At 44.6% G+C, this 21,866-nt stretch overlaps 2 protein-coding genes across 2 annotated transcripts in view; both read right to left on the bottom strand.

Annotated features, from left to right (window-relative positions):
- The window catches only part of LOC119452527 (uncharacterized), a 369,508-nt gene that overhangs the window by 315,442 nt on the left and 32,200 nt on the right, over positions 1-21,866 (bottom strand). The gene's annotated exons all lie outside the window — the stretch shown is intronic.
- LOC119454295 (cytochrome P450 3A43) lies at positions 948-21,204 on the bottom strand. The gene is made up of 5 exons (XM_037716263.2): positions 21,139-21,204; positions 8,596-8,687; positions 6,989-7,129; positions 5,946-6,108; positions 948-1,037 (listed from the first exon to the last, which is right to left on the bottom strand). Exons 1-5 carry the CDS (start codon positions 21,202-21,204, stop codon positions 948-950), a joined length of 552 nt encoding a protein of 183 aa, XP_037572191.2.

Raw genomic sequence — 21,866 nt, 5'->3', positions numbered from 1 at the left:
TTTCGTCAGCGACTCTCGTCATGCCGTGGTCGTCATGCCATCTTCGCCATACCGCTTCTTATACAGTCGTCGTCACGCCATTGCCATCTTGTATTCAGCATTATCCCATTGTCCTCATACACTTGCCGTGGCATCGTCGACATGGAAGTTTGGCTTCTCTCTTGCGCAGCACACGACACGTACTTCGCGCAAAACGCTAAGTCAAACACACCGTAGCCATGCATCACCGCATCATTCACGCGAAGCAATCAGCTAACATGAAGTTCTACGGGCAATCATGTGCTATAATTTCGAGTGGTGGTGACAGAAGACAAACAGAGGTACCCAAGCAGACCTCCGAAGCGGAAAGACGAAATTAAACGTCGGCGCTATGAAACAAAAATCAGGCCTCAGCGCCATGCAAGCAACAACATCGGCCCAAATGCCCCGAAAACTTCACGTTCTCGCGGTTCCGACAAAGGCATCGGACCTTCGCAATTTTCTTTTAACCCTGTGGGTTAAGCTGTTAATGAGGACGTAGTTTGGCAACACAGTAACGTCGATGACGACAATGGCCATCGTCAGCGTCACGGAATAAACGGATGTATGTACGGATAAAGCTACCACAGTTCCGAGCATTTATCAGCTTTTACAATGGAAAGAAATATTACAGGTGAGATTTAACTAGGTCTCCATCGCGGCTGACGCTGGAAAGCATGAGGAACGTTATAAAAAAAAACATCGCTTTAATACTTTGTCAGTGTTGTAAGGAAGTGCAGAGTACTGCCCCCCTATGTTAGAACCTCGTGCTTCCTCCCTATTTCACTCTCTGTACATTGTACATGCGCGTATTCACATAAAATAATAATGATCTTAGAACCTATCACAAAATTTTGCATCATGGCTGGTATCATCTGGTCTGTCAGAAATCAGAGATTTCTTTCATCTCGCCAGACGAAGTGCGCCATTTATTTCACATTGTTTAGCTTGTGTATTTTCACCCACACCTTTTCCTTGGGCACTGAGAGAACAGCGTAGGTATCCAGCTTCAATTCCCCCTGTAAAGAAGGAACAATATATGTTATGGCATTCAACGACGGCATTCACAAGGTCGAAAGCGCAATTACACCAAATAATTTATTTCCTGCAATATCAGCAACACTGGTTTTATTGGTGTCACGCTGGCCACTTGGCTATATATATATATATATATATATATATATATATATATATTAACGGAAGAGCACAGAGAAATCCCATGTGTGATCCCAGTGTGAAATCCCAAAGGCAAAGAGCCGGCTTTATCTGAACTGAGAGAGGGAGAGAGTGAAATAAAAGAGAGGAATGACAGGGAGGTTAACCAGACGCACGTCTGGTTGTCTAACTTGCACAGGAGGAAGTGGGTATAGGGATGAAGAGAGAGAGAGCACAGTTTTGCGCTCATTTGAAGGTTCGCACCGAGCCTACGAACGGTCGCCAAGACCTGTCGACTTGAGCTACTGCAATAACGCTGATTCTACAAATCCAAAGTGGCCCCTCTGATCTAGTTGCAAGTTTTCTTGCATTTCATTTGCGAAATCGTCGAAAGGCGAAAAGAAGAAGTGCTTCAGTCTGTTGTGAAGTGCGCGGGAGAATATTTACTAATCGCTGATTACTGACGCGCGTACTTGTTTATCCTTCCTCCGGGGACCACTTGTCACCCGCTAACAACTGTCAAAGGTTATCGCCCCGCTCAAAATACGCCTGCACGCATAGCAACTTTCTCGAGTGTTACTGTTGATTCTATTTGTTGTCTATGTTGTTGCCCAACCTCGAGTATATTCAGTATCAGATTTTATGCGCGACACGTATGGTGTTGCGCTTTCCGGAAGGTACGCCAGTACCATCTATTACGCTGGAACCTCCGACGAGTCACGTAATATAGCCGATGTTCTGACCCGTAGATCCGACTTCAGCGATCATGCTCGCCGCTTCGTGCTCTGCGCGTTGCTTGTCTTTTCGGGCACAAGTTTGCTCAATAAACAGTTAGTTTCGTGACTTGCGGTTGGGCCACTATGGTTCTTCCCCATCGTTACAAACTGGCAACACTTACGTTGCGGCTTTTCCATAGAGGCCTATTTGAAAACTTGTTGAAATTGCTGCGGTGGCTGATTCTACGGAGTAGTCGCCGTTGCCCCGAAAAAAAAAATTACTCCAACAAGTTGATGCGGCATTTGAAATAGTGTAGAAGCAAGCACTATTACCACAGCACAAGGGAACGTCAATATTGCTAGCCGACCAAGTGGTGCATTTTGCTCAACGTTACCTCGCTAACAATTTTGGATGCAGGCGGCAGCCACGTGTGCTTCTTGTCCGATTTGCGCCTGAGTCCGCGCCTCGGAGCTATATGGTGCTAGAATGCTCCACTACAGCATAGGAAATGTGCAACACCTATACGGGGCGCGGCGGATGACAATGATTATGATCACGGTGTAAGAAGATAGGTGTTCCGACGGCGCGCCCGCGCTGGGGCGATCACACTTCGTGTGACCGGAAGTGAGCGCCGCCGCTAGGGGCAGCACGTGTTCAGGAGGCCTTGGAGCAGCGGACCAAGAGTGGATAATTTACGACCTCCGTCAGCATTTAAACACCCATACTCAAAGATATGCAATTTTTCGTTATTTAGACGCCAAATCCTGAGCAGGTACAAGGTTTCATGCCACTTACAGTCAAAATAACGTCATTTCGAACACGGCTGAGACGCGTCGTCTGCTCGAACAGACGGCGCGCTGCGCTTACCGCTGCTCGCCGCGTCGGAGTCAATCGGAATGTCGGCAGAAATATAAAGGGACGTTCCTCCAACCAAGTAGAGTCGTTTTAAGCAAGCGAACGACATATATTCATCGAAATAAAGCACTTCTGCCGCGCGTGCCCATAAAAGCGCCAGCAAAGCGAGCGAAAAAGTGGCCCCCAAAACATGTGCTGCCCCTTGCGGCAGACCGCGTGCGTAGACTCACACTAAGTGGCCGCGCCTCGCGCCGCCGTCGGATCACCTTCTCTTTTACACCGTGATTATGATTTATTATTGCGATAGCAATTATATGGACACTTCAACCGGATTTCTGCCGTCGGCGTCGCCGTCGCCGTGAGGTTCTGTATAGATAAAATCTTCGCCGCGCGCCGTATGCCCCAGAGGCAGCGTGCGGGGACGCGCGCTATCTCGGAGAGCGAACGCACTCAATCTCCCACGCGCAAGCAAGGAAGCGGAAAGCCAGCGCCGGAGGGTGCAGGGGGGGGGGGGGCGACTTCTCTGCCAACAACCGCGCTCGTCGCTCGTCCGCACAGTCTCTTATCTCTCCCGCGCGCAAGCAAGGAAGCGGGAAGCCAGCGCCGGAAGGAGCGGGGGGGGGGGGGGGGGGCGGACTTCTACGCTGCCAACAACCGCGCTCGTCGTTCGTTCGACCGCACCGTCTCTTATCTCCACACGGCTCTGACCTTTATGCGCCGTGCATTCGCCGCCCAGTTTCCGTTGAAGCGATAGACCGCACGTACCTTCGCCCGCTGCTGCGGCGTATATATGCGCTTGCTGCCAGCGTTTTGACAGTCGTTGTCTGCAGTCATTCAGTGTGATCTATTCATGTTTGTTTGTGCGCGCTCACACCACGCTTGTTCAATCAGTTAGTAATAGTCGGGCCACATTTTCCAACGCACGCTACACATGCAATGCTGCCCGGGTCGGCAGTGCAGCGCTACAGGTGTGTCCCTTCGCACGCGCTGCCCACGGGAAGCGCTTCTCATCAACACCACCGTTTCACACGCGCCTTCTCGTGGTCATCGAGTCTCTCTTCATGTCGGTCTACTTACGCCGCAGCACACCTGCTTACTTAATCAGCTCATGTTTACTACAATTCATATTGCTACCAAAGCCGCTCACCTTACTTCGTATGACATTGCTGTGTTGCTATCGCATTCATCGCTTCGCCCTTAGGGCGAAACTGTGACATTTTTTGGCATCCCGTTTGAAACGAGTCGGCGACAAATAGTCACCTAGCCGGCGGCTCCTCGCGTCCGTGCCGCTAACGGCCTCCAGGCGTTACGTGGCGTGCTGCGGAGTGCCTCCTTATCCTGGCGGCCATGCGTTCGCAGACATCAGAACCCATGTGTTCTCCCGTGAAGGCTCGTAACTATTGCGTTGGGAATTGACGGGTACGCCGTGCTGGCGCAGCACCAACCTCAACAGCTGAAAACCATTATAACGACCGAAAATGGGGCAAACTAAAGACGACTGCGCACTGTAATATTTACGTATGCTCTCGGCGGGCCGTATTCGCTGGAATAGCATTGCTTTATGGCGTTTTAAAGCAGGCAGTAACCCAGATTGAATGCTTCAATTCTAGGCGAAAAGAGCTGGCACATTTAACACGTGAATTCTAAATTGCGACTGGCGTGAAGGTATTACTAGTGCACATGGGCGCAGCATTGAAAGGGACCAACAAAGCAATTGTGCTTAGAATAAAGTTTATGGAACGGATAGTACATTAATCGTCGACGCTAAAATGGGCATAACTACTAAACAAGCTTAAATTAACGTGGGTTGCCCTGGCCGCTACAATTTTGCCCAACTGTGCTCGCTGCTACTGGCTAGAAGGACCGTAGCACACAAGATAGGAATTGGCATAGCTCTGTTGAGCAAGCCTTCGTAGCCGCAATTGTTCCAATCTGAATGTAAACTATAACCAGCACTTCGTTCGCATGCGGAACAAATGCCTCGGCATACAATGTAATCATGCAGCTGTACTTGGTATGATAGTGCACTGCAGTGTCTAAGCTGTGGGCCCGTGACAGACGACGATAAGCGAGCGTGATAACCGCGCCGTACGATCCATAACTTTTGACACGAAGGCTTTGCAAAGAATGTCAATCTGCCGTCGTTGTTCGCGGTGTAATATTCTCTAGTGATGGTACCCTTACCAACAGCTGCAGCAGATAATGTAAAATAAGAAAAGGTTACAATTCGAAGCTAAATTCGCCACCTTTGAGTTCTGGCGTTTATCACAGATTTTCGAGACAGTTCTTTAAGAAATTAAATTTTGAGGCCGCAAACGAAATATTCCATCCTTAAATGTTCCATAGGTAGGGCGTGGGTGCATTATATATATATATATATATATATATATATATATATATATATATATATCCCACGCCCTAACTATGCAACATTTACAGATGGAAAGTTTCGGTTGCGGCCTCAACAGTTTCTTTCTTGAAGAACTGTCTCGAAAATCTTCGAGAGAAATCGACAAAATTAGGCATTTTGGTATATATATATATATTTATAAATGCCTATTTTTGTCGAATATTTACAACTAAGTATGGAGCTAACATACTTAACTCCACGTTAACACATAAAGGCACCTAATTAGCCTACGCAAAATTGGTACGTCTAGACTTCCGTGGTCTAGACTCATGCCTAAGCCTTAAAAATGAGAGATCGAGTTGCAAGCAACTGGACACCGCAAAGATCGCTCTCGCTGAAAAAAAGCGCGGCGCTAACAATGTCGCTCTCGGTGATTCTTGAGTTACCGTAGAAACCAGAATCAAGGTTTTACTACGCAAGTGGAGGCAAGAGTTTTCATGTCATCTGCAAAATTTTGCAGCGCTCATTGTTTACAGCACACGCGCTGCTCTCGCTTGCCGTCGTCTACTTAGGCTAGCACTCGAGTCATCTCCATACTGCGCCGCCAGGGCTGCGCCACCGTCTCGTTGCACACTGTCTATATCGGCGGCACAGCGAGTGATAGCGAACCGAACGCTGAGCACGTTCAGCCGAAAACGCTACAAATGTATTTGAAATGGAATCTTGGCCATCGTTAGTAAAGATTAAACGCGTAATAATGGATTCATGCCATTATTGCTCCACAGAAAAAGGAGACACATCTGCAAAGCGTGACAAGGCTGGGGCGTTAGGCTTGCTCTTTTTGGCTTACCGCCTGACTGGGTCCCAGACTGATGCGGAAGTGACGCAAGACTTGAGCGGTGACCGAAGGTAGCTCGACCAGTGCAAGGCGGTGGCCGATACACATGCGCAAACCGAGGCCGTAGGGTTGGTAGGCGATGGGGTTGACCAGGTGCTTGTTTTCCGGGCTGAACCTGCGTCCGAGCGTACTCATATACACCACGACCATGTTCAAACCTACGGCGATACTTTACAACGCTGAGAGTAATTCACATTGTGTCACATCTTATTGTATGCCTACTTAAAGATCGCGCGAGACGGATCCACAATGTCAGAAACTATATATTGAACCGTTTGCTCTGTATTCCTGTGTATATTACCTGAGCGCTAGAAATAAGCCACTAGAACATAAAGCGAGATACAAAGTTAATACCGGATTCATTGACATGGCGTCTCTACCTGAATCGCTATCCGAATGACGACTTGTACCGCAAATTGCGAGAAATCATATTTCGGAATATAATAACTAGAGAACAAACGATATTTATTTGAAAAATTTGAGTTGGGTATAATAAAACCTGTACTAGTATAACAATTTCTGCGAAATCAATGTGACCCATTGCACAATTCGGATTTTTTGAAATGTGCTCTACAAAGATTATTTAAATAATGTATCGGTAGAGTGTAGTTCATGTCTAAACGGAAGTTTGCTGGATCTTAAGTTTGTAAATACATTTATTTCATTGCTTGATCGGTTACATGGCCATGGAAGTTATGTATTGCTATTCAAGTAATTTAGCTGGGTGGATGGAATCGCTTGACTAGGTAGATTATCCGCGTTTCACGCAAATATCAGTAACATACACAATCTTGTTTTAGATATTCTGCGCAGTAGCGTTTTGACTGTCTCCCGTGTATTGGGTGTACATTTTTATTCTGTCATGAAAACATGCAACGCGTCTGGCACACTTAAGCCGACAATCTGACTTCATGCAAGCCCACTAAATGAGAGAAAAAGATGTAGCTATTCAGTAAAATACTGCTCAGTAAACCATTAAGTATAAAAGAGTTCACCTTTCGGGGTCAAACTTTTCGGGGTTGGTCCAGTACTGAGGGTCATAGTGCAGCTGGTAAGTGGGCGACATAATCGACATGCCTTTCTTGATCAGGTATTTGCCACATTGGAAGTCCTCGTCCGATCCTCGTGCAATGAGCCTGCATTTACACCAAGAAAAATAATTACGGTTGAAATAACAGCACAACACCTACTCATAATGTACAACATACCTCATTACGGCACAAATTATTTTGTTTTTACTGAATCGGTAGCAACGTTTGAAAATTTAGTGCTGTTTATTCTAACATATTTATTTGATCACGCTTTGCGGTGTGTTGAACGTGCTGTGATGACGAGGCGAAAAAATGTGTTTGTCAAAAGCTCACAGTATTCATGAGCGCCAGAAGCCCCCCACATTTATTACCTCATGCACCATTTTTGTGATCACGCATATTGCCAAGGCCTGACGTGTATGTTTCCAGTACTGTGTGTCACATCTTTGCGACCGTGATTATTCGCAGATATTTCATGTTGCTGAGTGACACAAGCTTTAACACTTTTAACAACACGAGGATCGCACGCCTGAACTCATGTTCGGTGTTTTCATCTCCAATTGCCACAATATTGATTTGAGACTCTCCGTAGTGCAGGACAAGAGAATACGTCAGCCTAACTACAACCGGACTCTAAAGCTTGCGGTGCGACCTTTTGTTGTTAATTGTGCAGTCATCCGAGTGCGTCGACTGCATCGCAAATCGAAACGGCGACGTCTTTATGAACAGCAGAACGTAAGAGCCAGTCATTTTCCACGGCGGGTCGCTTTTTTGTTGTGGGAAACACTGATGTTACCCGCACAGCTGTTGGGTATTAGCCCCACAGCTTCAAGCTTGTCAGTGCAGCTGAGAAATCTTTGCAATGCTAATTGAATACTCCGGCATTATCATTTTGGCTAAAACATCGACAAAAATGTTCGGTCACCTGGGACACCAGCCAGCACTCAAGTCATCTTTTTGTTTCGAAAATACTGATCACTGTTCAAGTTTCGATTAATCCGTCAATGAATGTGCTGCAGAACACATGGGCGTTGCACACAATTTTTCCAGAAATCCTGAATACGCGCTGCGAAACAACGCTTATTGGATCATGAATGCATTTATTTATTGAATGCATTTATTGATACTTCTTGCTATGCATACGAGTATATCAAAAATGGGCTTTTAGTGTCATGATTTTGCCAAGTGCACATGCCTCGAGCCCTTTGAGGCTGCAATACCAAAAGTCGGCTTTAATTCAAACTATTTGAAAAATGATTTTCTAATTTGGGTAGACAGAGAATCATTCTGCCGATTTTCTAAAGATAAGTAACATCTGCCGGTCCTAAGAAGCATAGTTGAATAATAAACGTTTTATTTGCAATAAACTGGTTTCAAGACTTAATTGCTATCTTCGTTGAAATACACGTAAGGGACACTGCAATTTACGTCTAATTCGTAGTGCTTAGCCAAAACAGTTGTACTGCACAACTGTGTACTCTGTGTTCGAATATCACAATTTATTTTATATGCAATCAGAAAAACGAAAAGGTCGAAAAACTGAATGTATGATTACAATTTCTGTTGCTTACGTGACAAGTGGCGGATACATCCGGAGTGTCTCAGATATGACCTGGTTTGTGTAGGGAAGATTCAAAAGGGTGTGCATGGACAGTTCGCCACCCTGTAAACAATAAAATGTAATCAAACAGCTTGCGAAACACATTTTGGTCAACGAACTTCATGTAAATTCCATGCATTAGCGCTGTGAGAAGGGCTCAGCTGAATCTCAAAGGTTCTTTCACACAACACAATCTTCTCGCTTTCACAGCGCTAGCCAATTTATGTTGCAGGAGGCATTGGCGCCAATTTCGTAACGTCTGCTCGATGCCACTATAATTAATAATGCGTAAGCATGGGGAGTGTCGTCATGTCGAGTATTAAGTGTGGGATGCCGGTCAAGTAGTGTGTGCGTATATCATCATCATCATCATCAGCCTATATTTTATGTCCACTGCAGGACGAAGGCCTCTCCCTGCGATCTCCAATAACCCCTGTCTTGCGCTAGCGTATTCCAACTTGTGCGTATGTATACACACACACACACACACACACAGACACACACACACACACATATATATATATATATATATATATATGATCAAGAAGACAGGAAACTGAGGCCCTGATTTTTATTAGGCATAGTACAAGAAGCCGCCAAACAAATACAACAAGGTGAGCATAGGGTAAATTACTTAGAATTGGTCATTGAATTAAAGAAATGATAAATTAATGATGGAAATGAAAGCGCGAACAACTGGCCGCAGGTGGGGCACGAACCCACGTCTTCGCATTACGAGTGCTATGCTCTTACCATGTGAGCTACCACGGCGCCGTTTTCCAATCCCCTTTCTGGGGTATGTATGTTTATCTGCTAGAAGCCCTAGAACTAAACCTCGGCGTGTTAGCCAGCGCCACCACTCACGGCCTTGACGGTGGATATTGAACATCCATTCAACTGCAGGCGTCACGTGTATGTGACGCCTATTACGTGTAATGCGAAGACATGGGTTCGTGCCCCACTTGCGGCCAGGCATTTTTTCATCCAGTGTAATTTCCATTAATTTATGATTTCTTTAATTCAATTACTAATTACAAGTAATTTCCTCCATGCTCTCCTTGGTGCCTTCGTTTGTTGGCTTCTTATCTATCCGGATCATCGCCAGTTGCACTGAGCTCATCGACGAGGCAGACGTGTGCGGAATGGCCTGGCCTTGCACAACACCTTGCAATGTGGTGGACGCGGTTTAAATCATGGATCCGGCACCTCGAAGAGGTGTGACGTAACGCTGACACAATTCTCTCGCATTTACCGCCAAATTGCCACCGAATTTTCTTTATCCATTACCCACCATTTTCAAAGCCTGCGCATCCGTTTTGCTAAGTGAAAATTCCACGTGTCTCCTTTTCATTGAACAGTGGCACATAAGCACGGGCACATACCCTCCAACACTGCACGCTGGCGTGACACATGTTAACTAGTGTCACTGAAGGGCTCCACGGTCACCGTGGCGCATGGTCAGTTACCCAAGTTGGTCTCAGAGCTGTTTCATTGAATAGCGGCTCGTACGTATTGGTGCACACCAAGTGGGCCAACTTGGCGTCATGTCTTTTGAAGAGTAGGACGCACCATATTGCCTTACCCAGTGCTTCAAGTTGGCATCAAAGAGGTTCATTGAATAGCATTGAATAACGACACATACCCCGTGCCATATAACCAGCGAGCCAAGTCAGCCCCCTAAACATGAACGAATCACCCTAGACAAGCTAACTGCAATAATAAGTAAATTGTGTCGTTATACATCCAGAAGCTGGACAGTCAGTCACGAGAGGCGGCGTAGTTCATAGAGGGCTTCGGATTAATTTTAACCACCTGGTCTACTTTAACGCGGCCTAAATCTAAATACACCAATCTCCTTTTTTATGGCATTTCGCCATCATTGAAATGCAGTCGCTGAGGCCTCAAACCGAGCCCACTACCTCATGCATACATGCTGAAGGCCATATAGACATCGATCCACAATGGCGAGCGCACCTTCTACGACACGCGACGTCGCTTGTCACAACTATTGGCTATGACACAAAGTAAAGATTATGTGTTGAAAATTTTGGATGGTTCAATTGCCAAGTGAAGGTGGGTCTATGGTCTACACCATACATCCTTGTTAGATTTCATCGGACATAACCAACTACACGTGTAGTTATAACTTGCATGCACCAAACATTTGATGCCACAGGGAAAAAATCAAATAAGACAAATGAAAAAAATAGCGAGCTTGCACTGCGGGCGCAATGCTAAAGAGACAGCGGAGATGATGGGCACCAAGCTAGTCCTGGCTTTTAAGCTTGGGCTTTTGGGCTTGGGCTTTTGGGCTCTACCAAGTGATCCCCAGCATTTTCCGGAATTTATCGCGAAGCGCGGCGTCTTCTTCGGGAGTACGAACTATCTTTGGGCGTCCCATGGCTTCTACAGATCGAGCGCCGCCGCGCACACGCCTACGTAGCTGATGCTTTAAGGTCAGCGCATGCTCAGATCCAATCGTTATCATGGCGCATGCGTAGATCTCGGCGCGGCGACGGAAACCGTTTGCGCGCAGTGTCTCCGAGCTGCTGCCGAGCACGCCGTCCGCGTTTCCCAGGCGCGAACGCGGGAAACTGCGTTCGCTGTCGGCGCATGCTCAGTACACAGGCGGTAGGTTGCGCCAGCTCTAGTGTTCTAACAGCTGTGGCGTCGCTGGTTGCCATGGCTACGGCGCGGCTGGCTTTCTGTGAAACACCATACGTTTTACGGGTAGCTTAAGCAGCTTCGCTGTCAAAAACTGCAAGTGAGAAGTGTGAAAAACGGTGCTTTATCCACGTCCACTCCTGCGAAACAAATATAGTCGCCGTAATGTTTAAAGATCATCGTGCCTACTTACGTACCAAATATACACTTGCGTTCAGACTCGGTACTCATGTTTCCTGCGCCTCTATGCTCGACGAAAGCTTTGCATTCAGTGGACTATCTGGGCAGACCTCTGGCGATAAACCATCTGGGAGATCAAATACATTGTAGCAAATTTGTTCACAGCGTATATGAAGCAGATTTACCTTCAGATTACGTTGTTGAGTACGCTTTGTGTGGATCAGGCAGGAAGGCGACTGACCTTACACTTTAGAGAATCCCGTGGGGGAGTCCTGGGGCAGAGTGGAGTGTTAGATTTTAAAGCGAAGCTTTGTTTGCCTACTTTCTCGGGTTTGGCGTGGCCGCCTGTCTGCTGTCGGGTCGGTCGCTATCTCCACGCATATGTTTGATGATATAACATGTGATCTATTTTAACGAAAACATTATTTTAAAACTAGGATTTGACTGATGCAATGATGAAATTCCTTCAATATTTACTCTTTCAACACGGTGGACACTAGATGGTGGAGGCGCCGTTGAAGACCGTTTGCTAATTAAGTAAGATTGGTTAGTGACCTTCTTAATTACTCATTTTAACGGTAATGTGGCAATGCTACTATTGGAGGAGGACGCCGCAGAAGGCAAAAGCACGTTATGTGGTTTTAAAAACGCCGTCGGTTGTTCAGATATTCACGGACAAAAAATTGCCCTTTGTCGCTCCGATACCGAACGTAGGTGCACGAAAAGCGTCCTAAAAACTGCCCACGTGAAGCTTTCCGCCTCGATTCGTTTCATTACGCCAGGAGTTTGACCGCGTGTGCGCGCCTCTTATGATTTTGCCAAAGTCATGTCTCAGTGACCTATACCGACGCTTGCGGTACAAACGCACGACGACGTACTGAACGCCTCAGCAGTGCATTGCACCGAGCTGCAATTAGTCATGAAGCGCCTACAATAACGTGTGTGGTGCTTTTAGAGCTGTGCGCGGAAATACCGGAAAAAAGTAAAACACCGTGATCGAGCTAGTGCCTCACCTGCCACGCCCCGGCCGTTGTCTGTTGTCAGATAGCTGTTGATAGATGTTGTCTTAGCTTAGAAGTGCACGGATGGTTCTTTCTTTTTTTTTGCCTCAACACCTATCAACCTAAATTCGAGTTGACAACGTCAGCGCAGAGGTTTAAAAGTGCGTTTTGTTTCGTCCCAGTCGCCAGGTCTTTCTCTAATGAGCAGAAGGCGAACATGATCCTTGCCTTGGAGGCAGCAAATGGCACCAAGAGGAAGGCCGCGAAGATATATCAGTCGTGGAAGTGTGGCGGTTGACCAAACACATTGACGATCATCAGAAATTACGAAAACCTGAGACAAATCGGCAGCTTCAAGAAACAGCGGCACAGGTCTCCATCTTTGAGTCATAGCCTATAAAAATATAAAACGAAAAATTTGGTGAAAATAAGAACGATTCGGCACCCGTTCGGGCACCATCTTTGGTAACCGTATTCGGCACCATCTTTGGCAACCCTATAAGTAGCGGTGTGAAATCGCGCTCTCGAGTTAGTACTTGCGAAAGGTGTTGAGTGAGTGACATAACTTTATTTGAAATCCGGCGATCGGGAGGCCCGGGCCTGGGGCCGCCTAGATGGCTACTGGGAGCTGTTGCTCCCGCACGGCATCCATGGCTCGCTGGACGGCCCAAAGTTGGTCTAGGAGTTCTGAGCTGAGTAGCGTGGCCGACCACCGCACCCGTAGACTTTCCGGGGAGACTGCCATTTTTTCTTGATATATTTTACATCCCCACAACATGTTTTGAAGGGTGGCTCTAGCAGACTTGCATAGCTTGCATATATCACTGGCGTATATCTCGGGGTAGAAAGTCTTTAACTGCACGGGATTCACATAGGTTTCTGTTTGTAATCACCTCCAAGCAACGGACACAGTTCTGTTCAGTTTAGTATGAGGCGGTGGTAATATTCGCCTTTGATTTTGATAGAATTTTGTAATATCGCTAAATCTTGTTAATCTGTCTTTTTCTCTCCAGATCTCCTCCTCCGCGTTCCCCTGACCGATGGAAGTCACTCCTTGCTCAGCTCGGCGAGTAAGACCTCGAGCTTCGCGGTGTGCTACTTCGTTGGGGTTGATCGCGTGAATGCCTGGAGTCGTATGTGCTGGGAACCAGAGCAATTGCCTGCCGTTCTTCTCTGCGTTAGAGAATTTTGCTTTGTTGACTATGATGATGCGCCACGCCTCAGGAGAGATCCTACCCTTAGCATAGTTTCTAATGGCTGCCTGAGAATCGCTAGTTATGTATTGAGCGTTTGTGGAGACCAATGCTAGTGCAATGGCTACCTCTTCTGCTGTCTCGGAATGTTTGGTATTAACTGACACGCTTGTAAGGGGCTTTTGCGTGTGATTTACGACTACTGTCACGTATCTATTTCTGTGTGGGTATTCAGCCGCGTCTACGAAGGCTGCTCTGTCGTCTGAGCCATAGCTTCGGATCATTTTCTCTGCTCTACTCGTGCCTCTGCCCTTTTTGTAAACATGATGCATGTTCTTGGGTATATTTGTTACTAGGAGTTTGTCGCGAATTTCTCTCGTTATCGTCCTGTTTTCCCCGTATTGATTGTGGTAATTCATTCCTAGCTTGCGTAGTATATGGCGTCCTGTTTTGGTTTTGGTTAGTCGTTCCACCTGGGATGTTTGTTGCGCTTCTATGAGTTCGTCCAGTGTGTTGTGGAGTCCTAACTTTAGGAAGAGAGGTGTTCTGCTTTATAAATTAATTTCTTGTTTTTGTTTCATTTGTCCATGGCTGTGCATAGCAGCCTTGAAAACTCAACCCATTTGGTGGATAAAATAATGCAAAAAAGACACAATGTGAGTCACTCTTCTCTATTACAGCAAAAATAATGAGTCCACATTTAAATATGAGTGTGATTCCTATTTTATTAAGATAGAAAAAGACACATCGTGGAGATAACCATACATGCATTTTAAGATAGGCTCCATTTTATCACTTAGACTGAAATAGTGCAGAACGTCTTTGCACTACTAGATTTATTAGTCCTGTGTGGGTATTCTAAGAAATTTCACAAAAAATCGGCGATGGCTATTTTTTAAACGTCTTTAACATATACCAATGCACGCTGTTTCTGCAATTTGGTAATTTCTGGTATTTGATAAACAACTAAATGCCTGCGCAGCTGCATACGTTCTTTTTAGATTGCGAAATACCTTTTGAAGATCCATCAAAAATATTTTTCAGTGTCATCTCCTGAGCTAAAATGGCGAAAAAAAAAAAATAACCCTGATTGGGGGTTCAGTCAGAGGCAATTGCTTAAATACCTAAGTATGGCAATTTTCTTTTCCCGTGGACCACTATTACTAATGCTATAGATTTACTTTAAAAATTTCGCCGTGACAGAATGCCCTCATATTAAAACGATAGTCCTTCTAATTTGTAAAATAGGCAAGTCGTTAAAACGCGCTTTTTCCCCTTTAGTGAAATAAGATTTTTTTTCAAGAAATACATAGAAATTTTCGCCAGACAAAGGTTTGTTGCTTCCTACAAAGACATTTTCCTACTTCATATGAGAATTTCGCTGAAAACTAAAAATGGTCGGGACGCCTTCTAGTCTGTCCTTATCTGAACACACCCAACAGGCGATTGCGCGTTTGAAGAGAGTGCTATCTTGCATTATTGCACAGAACAGCATGTTATATATTTTTTATATTTTTATTTACCCTAAAGGCCCATCGGGCATTACATAGGGGGGGGGGGGGGCAGACATTTTTAGTACAATGAACACTAAAAGTTACATGCACACAACAAAGAATATAGCGGTGCTAATAACACTTGCATAAACGCTCTTGCATAATAAAGTATACATAGAATTCGTCCAATAAGGTGGGAATATGCAAACGAAAAACAGAAATATTTACAGAAAGCAATACAGCAATTTCGACATGTAGATACTGAAGCGTGCGATGATTTATTTGATACATCATGACACAATAACTGAAACACACCGTAATGAAAGTTAGAAGACATGCCATTCGCACGTGTCAAAACTACCGAACATCTTTGTGGTTATGTCAATGGCTTTTGGTAAGCGATAAGAATTGATTTAGTGCTTCTGAAAATTTATCGGCATTTTCTTCTTCAGCTACTGATCTCGGCAACTGATTCCACTCCTGGATTGCCAAATGCAGAAAGGAAAAACGAAGTAGGTCGGTGCGGGCAAATGGTTGACGAACTTTAAAAGAGTGGTCCAAGCGTGGAAACATTGCGACTGGCGTTGTTATTATTGTGGCAGTGTAAGGTGTAGGGTTGTGGTATATCTTATGAAAGAATATTAAACGAGATGCCTTCCGTCTTCTTTCTATTGTTGCAAGGTCAAGGCTGTCTTTGATTTTAGATACACTTCAATAGGAAGAGTAATCCGACACGATGAACCTAGCAGCTTTGTTTTGTAATGATTCTAGCCTCTTCGTGAGGTATGCTTGATGAGGGTTCCAAATAACTGAACAATACTCAAGTTTGGATCGAACTATTGATTTGTAGGCAAGAAGTCTTGTGTCCTTATTAGCTTGGCGCAGTGTGCGTCGTAGAAAGCCAAGAGTCCGATTTGATTTTCCAATTACCCAGTCAATATGTGTGTTCCAGGTCATATTAAAAGTTAAATGAACACCTAAATAATTAAATGACTCAACTGGTTCAATTGCCTCATTATTTATTGTATATGTGTGCGACACAAAGTTATTACAAGTAGTAAACCGCATTAGTTTTGTTGTCTTGGTATTAATATTCATCTGCCAATCACGGCACCACTCACTTAATTTCCGCAAGTCATTATCTAATTCTTCACATGTGCTATAGTCAGTAACAACATGATAAATAACGCAATCGTCAGCAAATAGACGAATTTTTGAATTAATACCAATGTGAATATCGTTGATAAAAATGAAGAACAACGTTGGCCCCAATACTGAGCCCTGGGGTACACCAGACGTGACAGGCTCGAAGTCTGACACAACGTTTTCAATCACTACCGCTTGGTGCCTATCACATAGATACTCTTGAACCCAGTCATTGACTTTATTTTCTATTTGAAGAAGACTCATTTTATATATCAGACGTTTATGGCCAACCCTGTCGAAGGCTTTTTCAAAGTCAATAAAGACTGCATCAGTTTATATTAGTTCATGCAGGTTGGTGTGAATTTCAGTAGTTAGTTCGATAAGTTGCGTCTCACAAGAGCGTCCCCTTTGAAAACCATGTTGGTTTGAAAATGGAATTTTTGTTGTCGACCATATATTCCATAATTTGAGATGACAGAATATGTTCTAACAGCTTGCAAGTGACAGATGCCAAGGATATCGGACGATAATTTGTCATTTCATTCTTATCACCCGTTTTAAATATCGGCACCACGTGAGCAAGTTTCCATTCATCAGGGATTTGAGTCGTATCTAACGATTGTTGGAAAATAAGCGCAAGTGTAAGTGCCGAGTAATGCTTAGTAAGTTTTAGTAATTGTGTGCTAATACCATCGGGACCAGGACTCGAGTATGATGGCAAACGTTCTATAGCTTTTTCAACTCCATTCGATGTTATAGTTATACGAGGCATTGGAGAGGCATCACAATCAGGTGCACTATTATTGCTCATCCCGTCAATATTAAGGGGCTTTTCTTTCACAAAAACGCTGCAAAAATATGAATTAAAGGCATGCGACAAATCAGTTGCACTCAAGGGAGAACCATCCGATGAACATAGCTGAGGTAATTCCTTCGAAGGCTCAGGGCATATCACCTTCCCAAATTTCTTTGGGTTGTTTTTCAGGAAGTTTGGCATGTCCGTATCAAAGTACTTGTCTTTGGCATCCTTAATTTTCTGCTTGCAAATATTCGCCATGTTAAAGTATCCAATCCAATCGTTTTTTGCTTTGGTGCGGTTTGCTTTTGCGTGCAGACGTTTTTTCTTATTCAGGCAGTGTTTGACATCTCTGGTAAACCACTGTTTTTCTTTAGTCTCGGTGGTCACCCTTTTTGGAACGTATATTTCCTGTAGCCTTTTCACATGATTTCGAAACAATGCCCAATTTTCATGAACTGAATGATCTTCATATGTCAACAAAAACTCTGAATAGAACTTCTCCATTTCGTTTTCTACCTTATCAAGATCAGCTTTAGAAAAGTCGTGTATTTTTTTAGTATGGGACTGTTGTTTATTGATTTTCGTTTTAATCAGACAGTGAATAACTCTGTGGTCACTTATCTGTTCCAGGACGTTTGCAGTAGCTTGATCGGGATGCGTAGTAATCAATAAATCAAGGATCCCGTCACCACGTGTTGGCGTATAGATCAATTGCGTCATTTCAAAGAATGATAACATGTCAATGAAATCGGTGCACTCCCGATTTTTACCAGTATTACTTGGCGGTAGAGATAACCAATTGATCCCAGAGTAGTTAAAATCTCCAGCCAATATAACCTGCGCATTAAATTTGCTTTGAACATAAGCAATCACATCGGTGAGCTCTTCAACAAAGTTTTCATGATAATTAGGGGGCCTGTAACAAGCACCTATTACAAGCGTTACATGCTGTAGATAGCACACGACCCATGAAGTTTCAAGAGAGGTATCAATAAAAACTGGCTTAGATCGAATGTGTTTTTTTACAGCGATCAGTACGCCACCTCCCTTCCCGTAGAGTCTATCTTTGCGAAACACGGAAAACCTGTTAGATATAAGAAGTTCACCGGTTTCAATGTCTGGAGTTAGCCACTTTTCTGTGCCGATAATGATATCAGCAGAACACGTATGAACAAAATCATCCAGATGGTCTTGCTTGTGTATGATACTGCGGAAATTGGCATAGATTATCGAGCAGTTGGGCGCCTGCGTAGCTATTTCCGAACGATTAAGTTGTCAGGGTGTTCGCTTTTCTGGAGGTATCGTGAAAACACTGTCAGTGACATCATCATATCGGTAACGCCTGTTGCCTAGAACAAGCGTATCGAAATTCATCCTCATTTTCTCGTTTGGGCCACGTTTCTCGCGCGCGTAGTCACGAAGCTTCTTTCGGGCTAATTCAACGCGCGGCGAAAAGTCTTCTTCAATCCAGACTAAGCTTGACTTTAAGTTTTATAGTCTGAATGCATTGTCAAGGACTTGACTTTTTGTTTTATAACTAAGGAATTTAACAATGAGAGGACTGTTGTATCCTTCTCGACGGTGGCCAACACTATGAGCCCGCTCTATGTCACTGATTTCGACGCCCAGATGGTTCTTACAAAAATCAACAATTAATGACTCCGATACCTCTTAACTTTCCTTTTCTTTCTCAGGCAGGCCTTTGAATATCAAGTTCTTGCGGCGCATCCTATTATTCATGTCATCAACAAGTTGGACCAAATTTGCTTGAGTACCATTTTTACTCGAAAAAGTCGAAAGTTCATCTTTAATGGTTCTGACAGATTCTGTGACATCACGTATAGAAGTCGTGTTACTTCCGAATTCCCCAAGCGCTGTTTCCACCTTCGTAAGCCTTTTCTTGATGTCAGTGATACCCGTGTACGTGGATGTCTTTAATCTTGGCAGACATTTCTTTCTGGAATTTATCTCGAGCTAAGTTAGCCTCCTTCAAAGCGTCAAGAACCTGGTCCACCTTATCGGGTCCTGGGTTCGTTTCCACGTCACCAGCACACACTACAAGTTGAGCGAGACAAAACAGCGCAACAACAATTCTACCGCGAGTACAGCACTTCAAGAGTAAAGTCGCAGCACTGCGAAATCGTGAGTGCGCTTTTCCCCGATGGACCACCTTTTGGCTGAAAGAGCCTATGCAGCATCGGTACACGGCAATATCGACACCCATTCTATCAGAATTTCACAATGATTATAAGCAAGCAGTTCTGAGCATAGAAAAAAAACTTCGCACTGTTGTCTGGATTTGTATAGCTCCAGGTGTCTCAAAATGCACGTACCTAAAATATGCGGATCCCACGCATCGACGTAAGCGAAGCTTTCTCTGCCGTTTACTTTGATTGACGATAATTAGTGGAGAACTCGACAGCGAAAGTTTCATTTCTTCGGCGTTTAGTTCAATACGAGAGTGTTGAGTTAATGTTAAACGTTACCCTGCGTGCACCACTGCTGTTTGTCTGCGTAGCACACAGAACACCGCGATAAGTGTTTGCTTGAGCGGGTGTCGTGCGCCATTGCTCATAACCTTCGAAAAGGTTAGCATTGTCGTTTCCTCACGGCACGTCGCGTCGTGACAGAAGTTTTGAAGTTCAATTAAATTATGGGGATGCAAATTGCCAAAACCACAATCTGATTATGAAGCGCGCCGTAGTGGCGAAGTACGGAATGATGTTGAACCCCTGGGGTTCTTTAATGCGCACCTTAATCTAAGTACACGAGCGTGCTGTGTATACGAGTATACGTGTCTGAGTACACGAGCGTTGGTGTATTTCGCCCCCGTCGAAATGAGGCTGCCGGGGTTGGGATCGAACCCCATCCTCGAGACATAGCCGTAAAGCTAACGTGGTGCAGCACAGAAGTGTTGATTAACGTGCGAACGCTTACATCGCATAGACGCTACGGTGCTCCAATATGGCTTTGCGTCTGCACGCCGTGCGCGACTTGTCCGCTTGTCAAATTTGCAGGGCGTTTCTTTTTCAGAAAGCGCTAAAATGCACCGTACCATATCTGGAACTTAAATTTATGCAGTTGGTCCGCAACCACTGTCGTATCTTGTAGTAGCGTTTCCTAGCCTTCTGACGTCACCTTTTCCCTCTGCACCCCCCCCCCCCTCATATGTGCCAGTGGCGATCGAAAAATGCCAATGCTGTTAGTTACTCGTTTTTTTTTTTGGCTGCGACGGTTCTACTCATTATCTGCCTCTTCTCCCTACCTCCTCCCAAGCATTATATGTACCGCGCCTCTGGACTGTGACACGTTAGACGTAAGGTAATCTCTGCAGTCAGTTTCTGCAATACTTTTGCGGGGGTTCACGGATAATTGCAGCGGTCAATAGGGTATTGTGACGACGCCCAGGGGAGCTCCAGAGGGCATTGTTCATATGTGACGCGATGGAAAAGTCGAAACGAGCTTCTCGCATGACCTTTCCTCTCCGCCACGCTTCTTCCTTTACTCTCTAAATCACCCCCGACGTGGAGTGCAAGAAAGCAACAATAGCCATGGAAAAGTCAAAGGAAGAGGAAAAGAAACCTCCGCTTTAAAATTACGGGCATTTTGTCTCCAGCACCTAACTGTAGGGCTTCAGTGAATGAAACTTGGAGTACCGCATTGCTTACAATTCAACTCTGATAACAGCAATATGATACAGGAACTGAGTAGCAAAATTTATTCCCGAGGATGGAACAGGGGCTTAAGTTTTAGAACTTTGTCAGTGTCAGTCTCACAACGAATTAGTGTGTCATTATCAGAAACAAAACTAGAACTGTCCTAACCTCTTAGTGGTCTAGCCGGCCTCACTTACGGTGTGGCAAAACTGAAATTGTTTCCATGCTTGCATGGTTGTCCGTCAGCTTGATTACATAAGCATCTTATATTTATTTCTTTGTTTTTGTATACAGACTTGCTCATTGAATATATTCAACGTTAGAGAATAAGTATTAGACGTCTCGTGCTCTGCTTCAAAGCAAACATTAAAGATGCACTCACCTCTTTTTTGAAAGCGTCCAACACCTCTGTCCTCATTTTCTCCTGGATATCAGGGTATCTCCCCATGACGTAAAACCAATAGGTTAGGGCCAGTCTCGTGGGATCGTACCTGCATATTCAATGTGCGTGAATGCGTTTTCAGTTTTTTAAGCAGTTTTTGAATACAAAAGTTCTAGATTAGATAGGATTACAGCAATATAAACTCTAATAGTGGCACAATAAATATGTTGCCTAGTCTGGTTCGATTACATTATTCGAGAAATATATATTCCAATTTAGTGTACCGAAATAAACAAACCAATACACCAGTGCTGGGCAGGTTGAAATGTGTACGACAGATAAGATAGCACTTAAAAAAAACAGCACAATGCACTTGAAGAGCCCATTCACGTTCAGTCGCTCAGTGTTCACCTTTTCACGCTTGTGATCGAACTTCGTAGCAACATAGACTGTCCAATGAAAATGCGAAATGCCATTTATATGTGTCATCTCACTATTTTTACGATGTGGCGTAGACAATCTCTGACACTCTAAGTCTGCCTGCGTTTCATAGCACGAAATGATACCCGTAATGCGAATTCCGCGCATTTCATTTCTTCAAAATTTTAGGCCAAGTTGACATAATTGCCAGCTTGACCACGACATCATAGAGTGCACGCTCGGTGTCAAATGCGAAGCATTTCTTGGTGAACATTTGCCACTTTAACAGTATCTATCTAGTCACGTAC

The sequence above is a fragment of the Dermacentor silvarum genome, chromosome 5 (genome assembly GCF_013339745.2).
Source record: "Dermacentor silvarum isolate Dsil-2018 chromosome 5, BIME_Dsil_1.4, whole genome shotgun sequence".
Classification (NCBI taxonomy): Eukaryota; Metazoa; Arthropoda; class Arachnida; order Ixodida; family Ixodidae; genus Dermacentor; species Dermacentor silvarum.
Note: the sequence above shows the minus strand (reverse complement) of the source record. Positions and strands in the feature narration are given on the sequence as shown.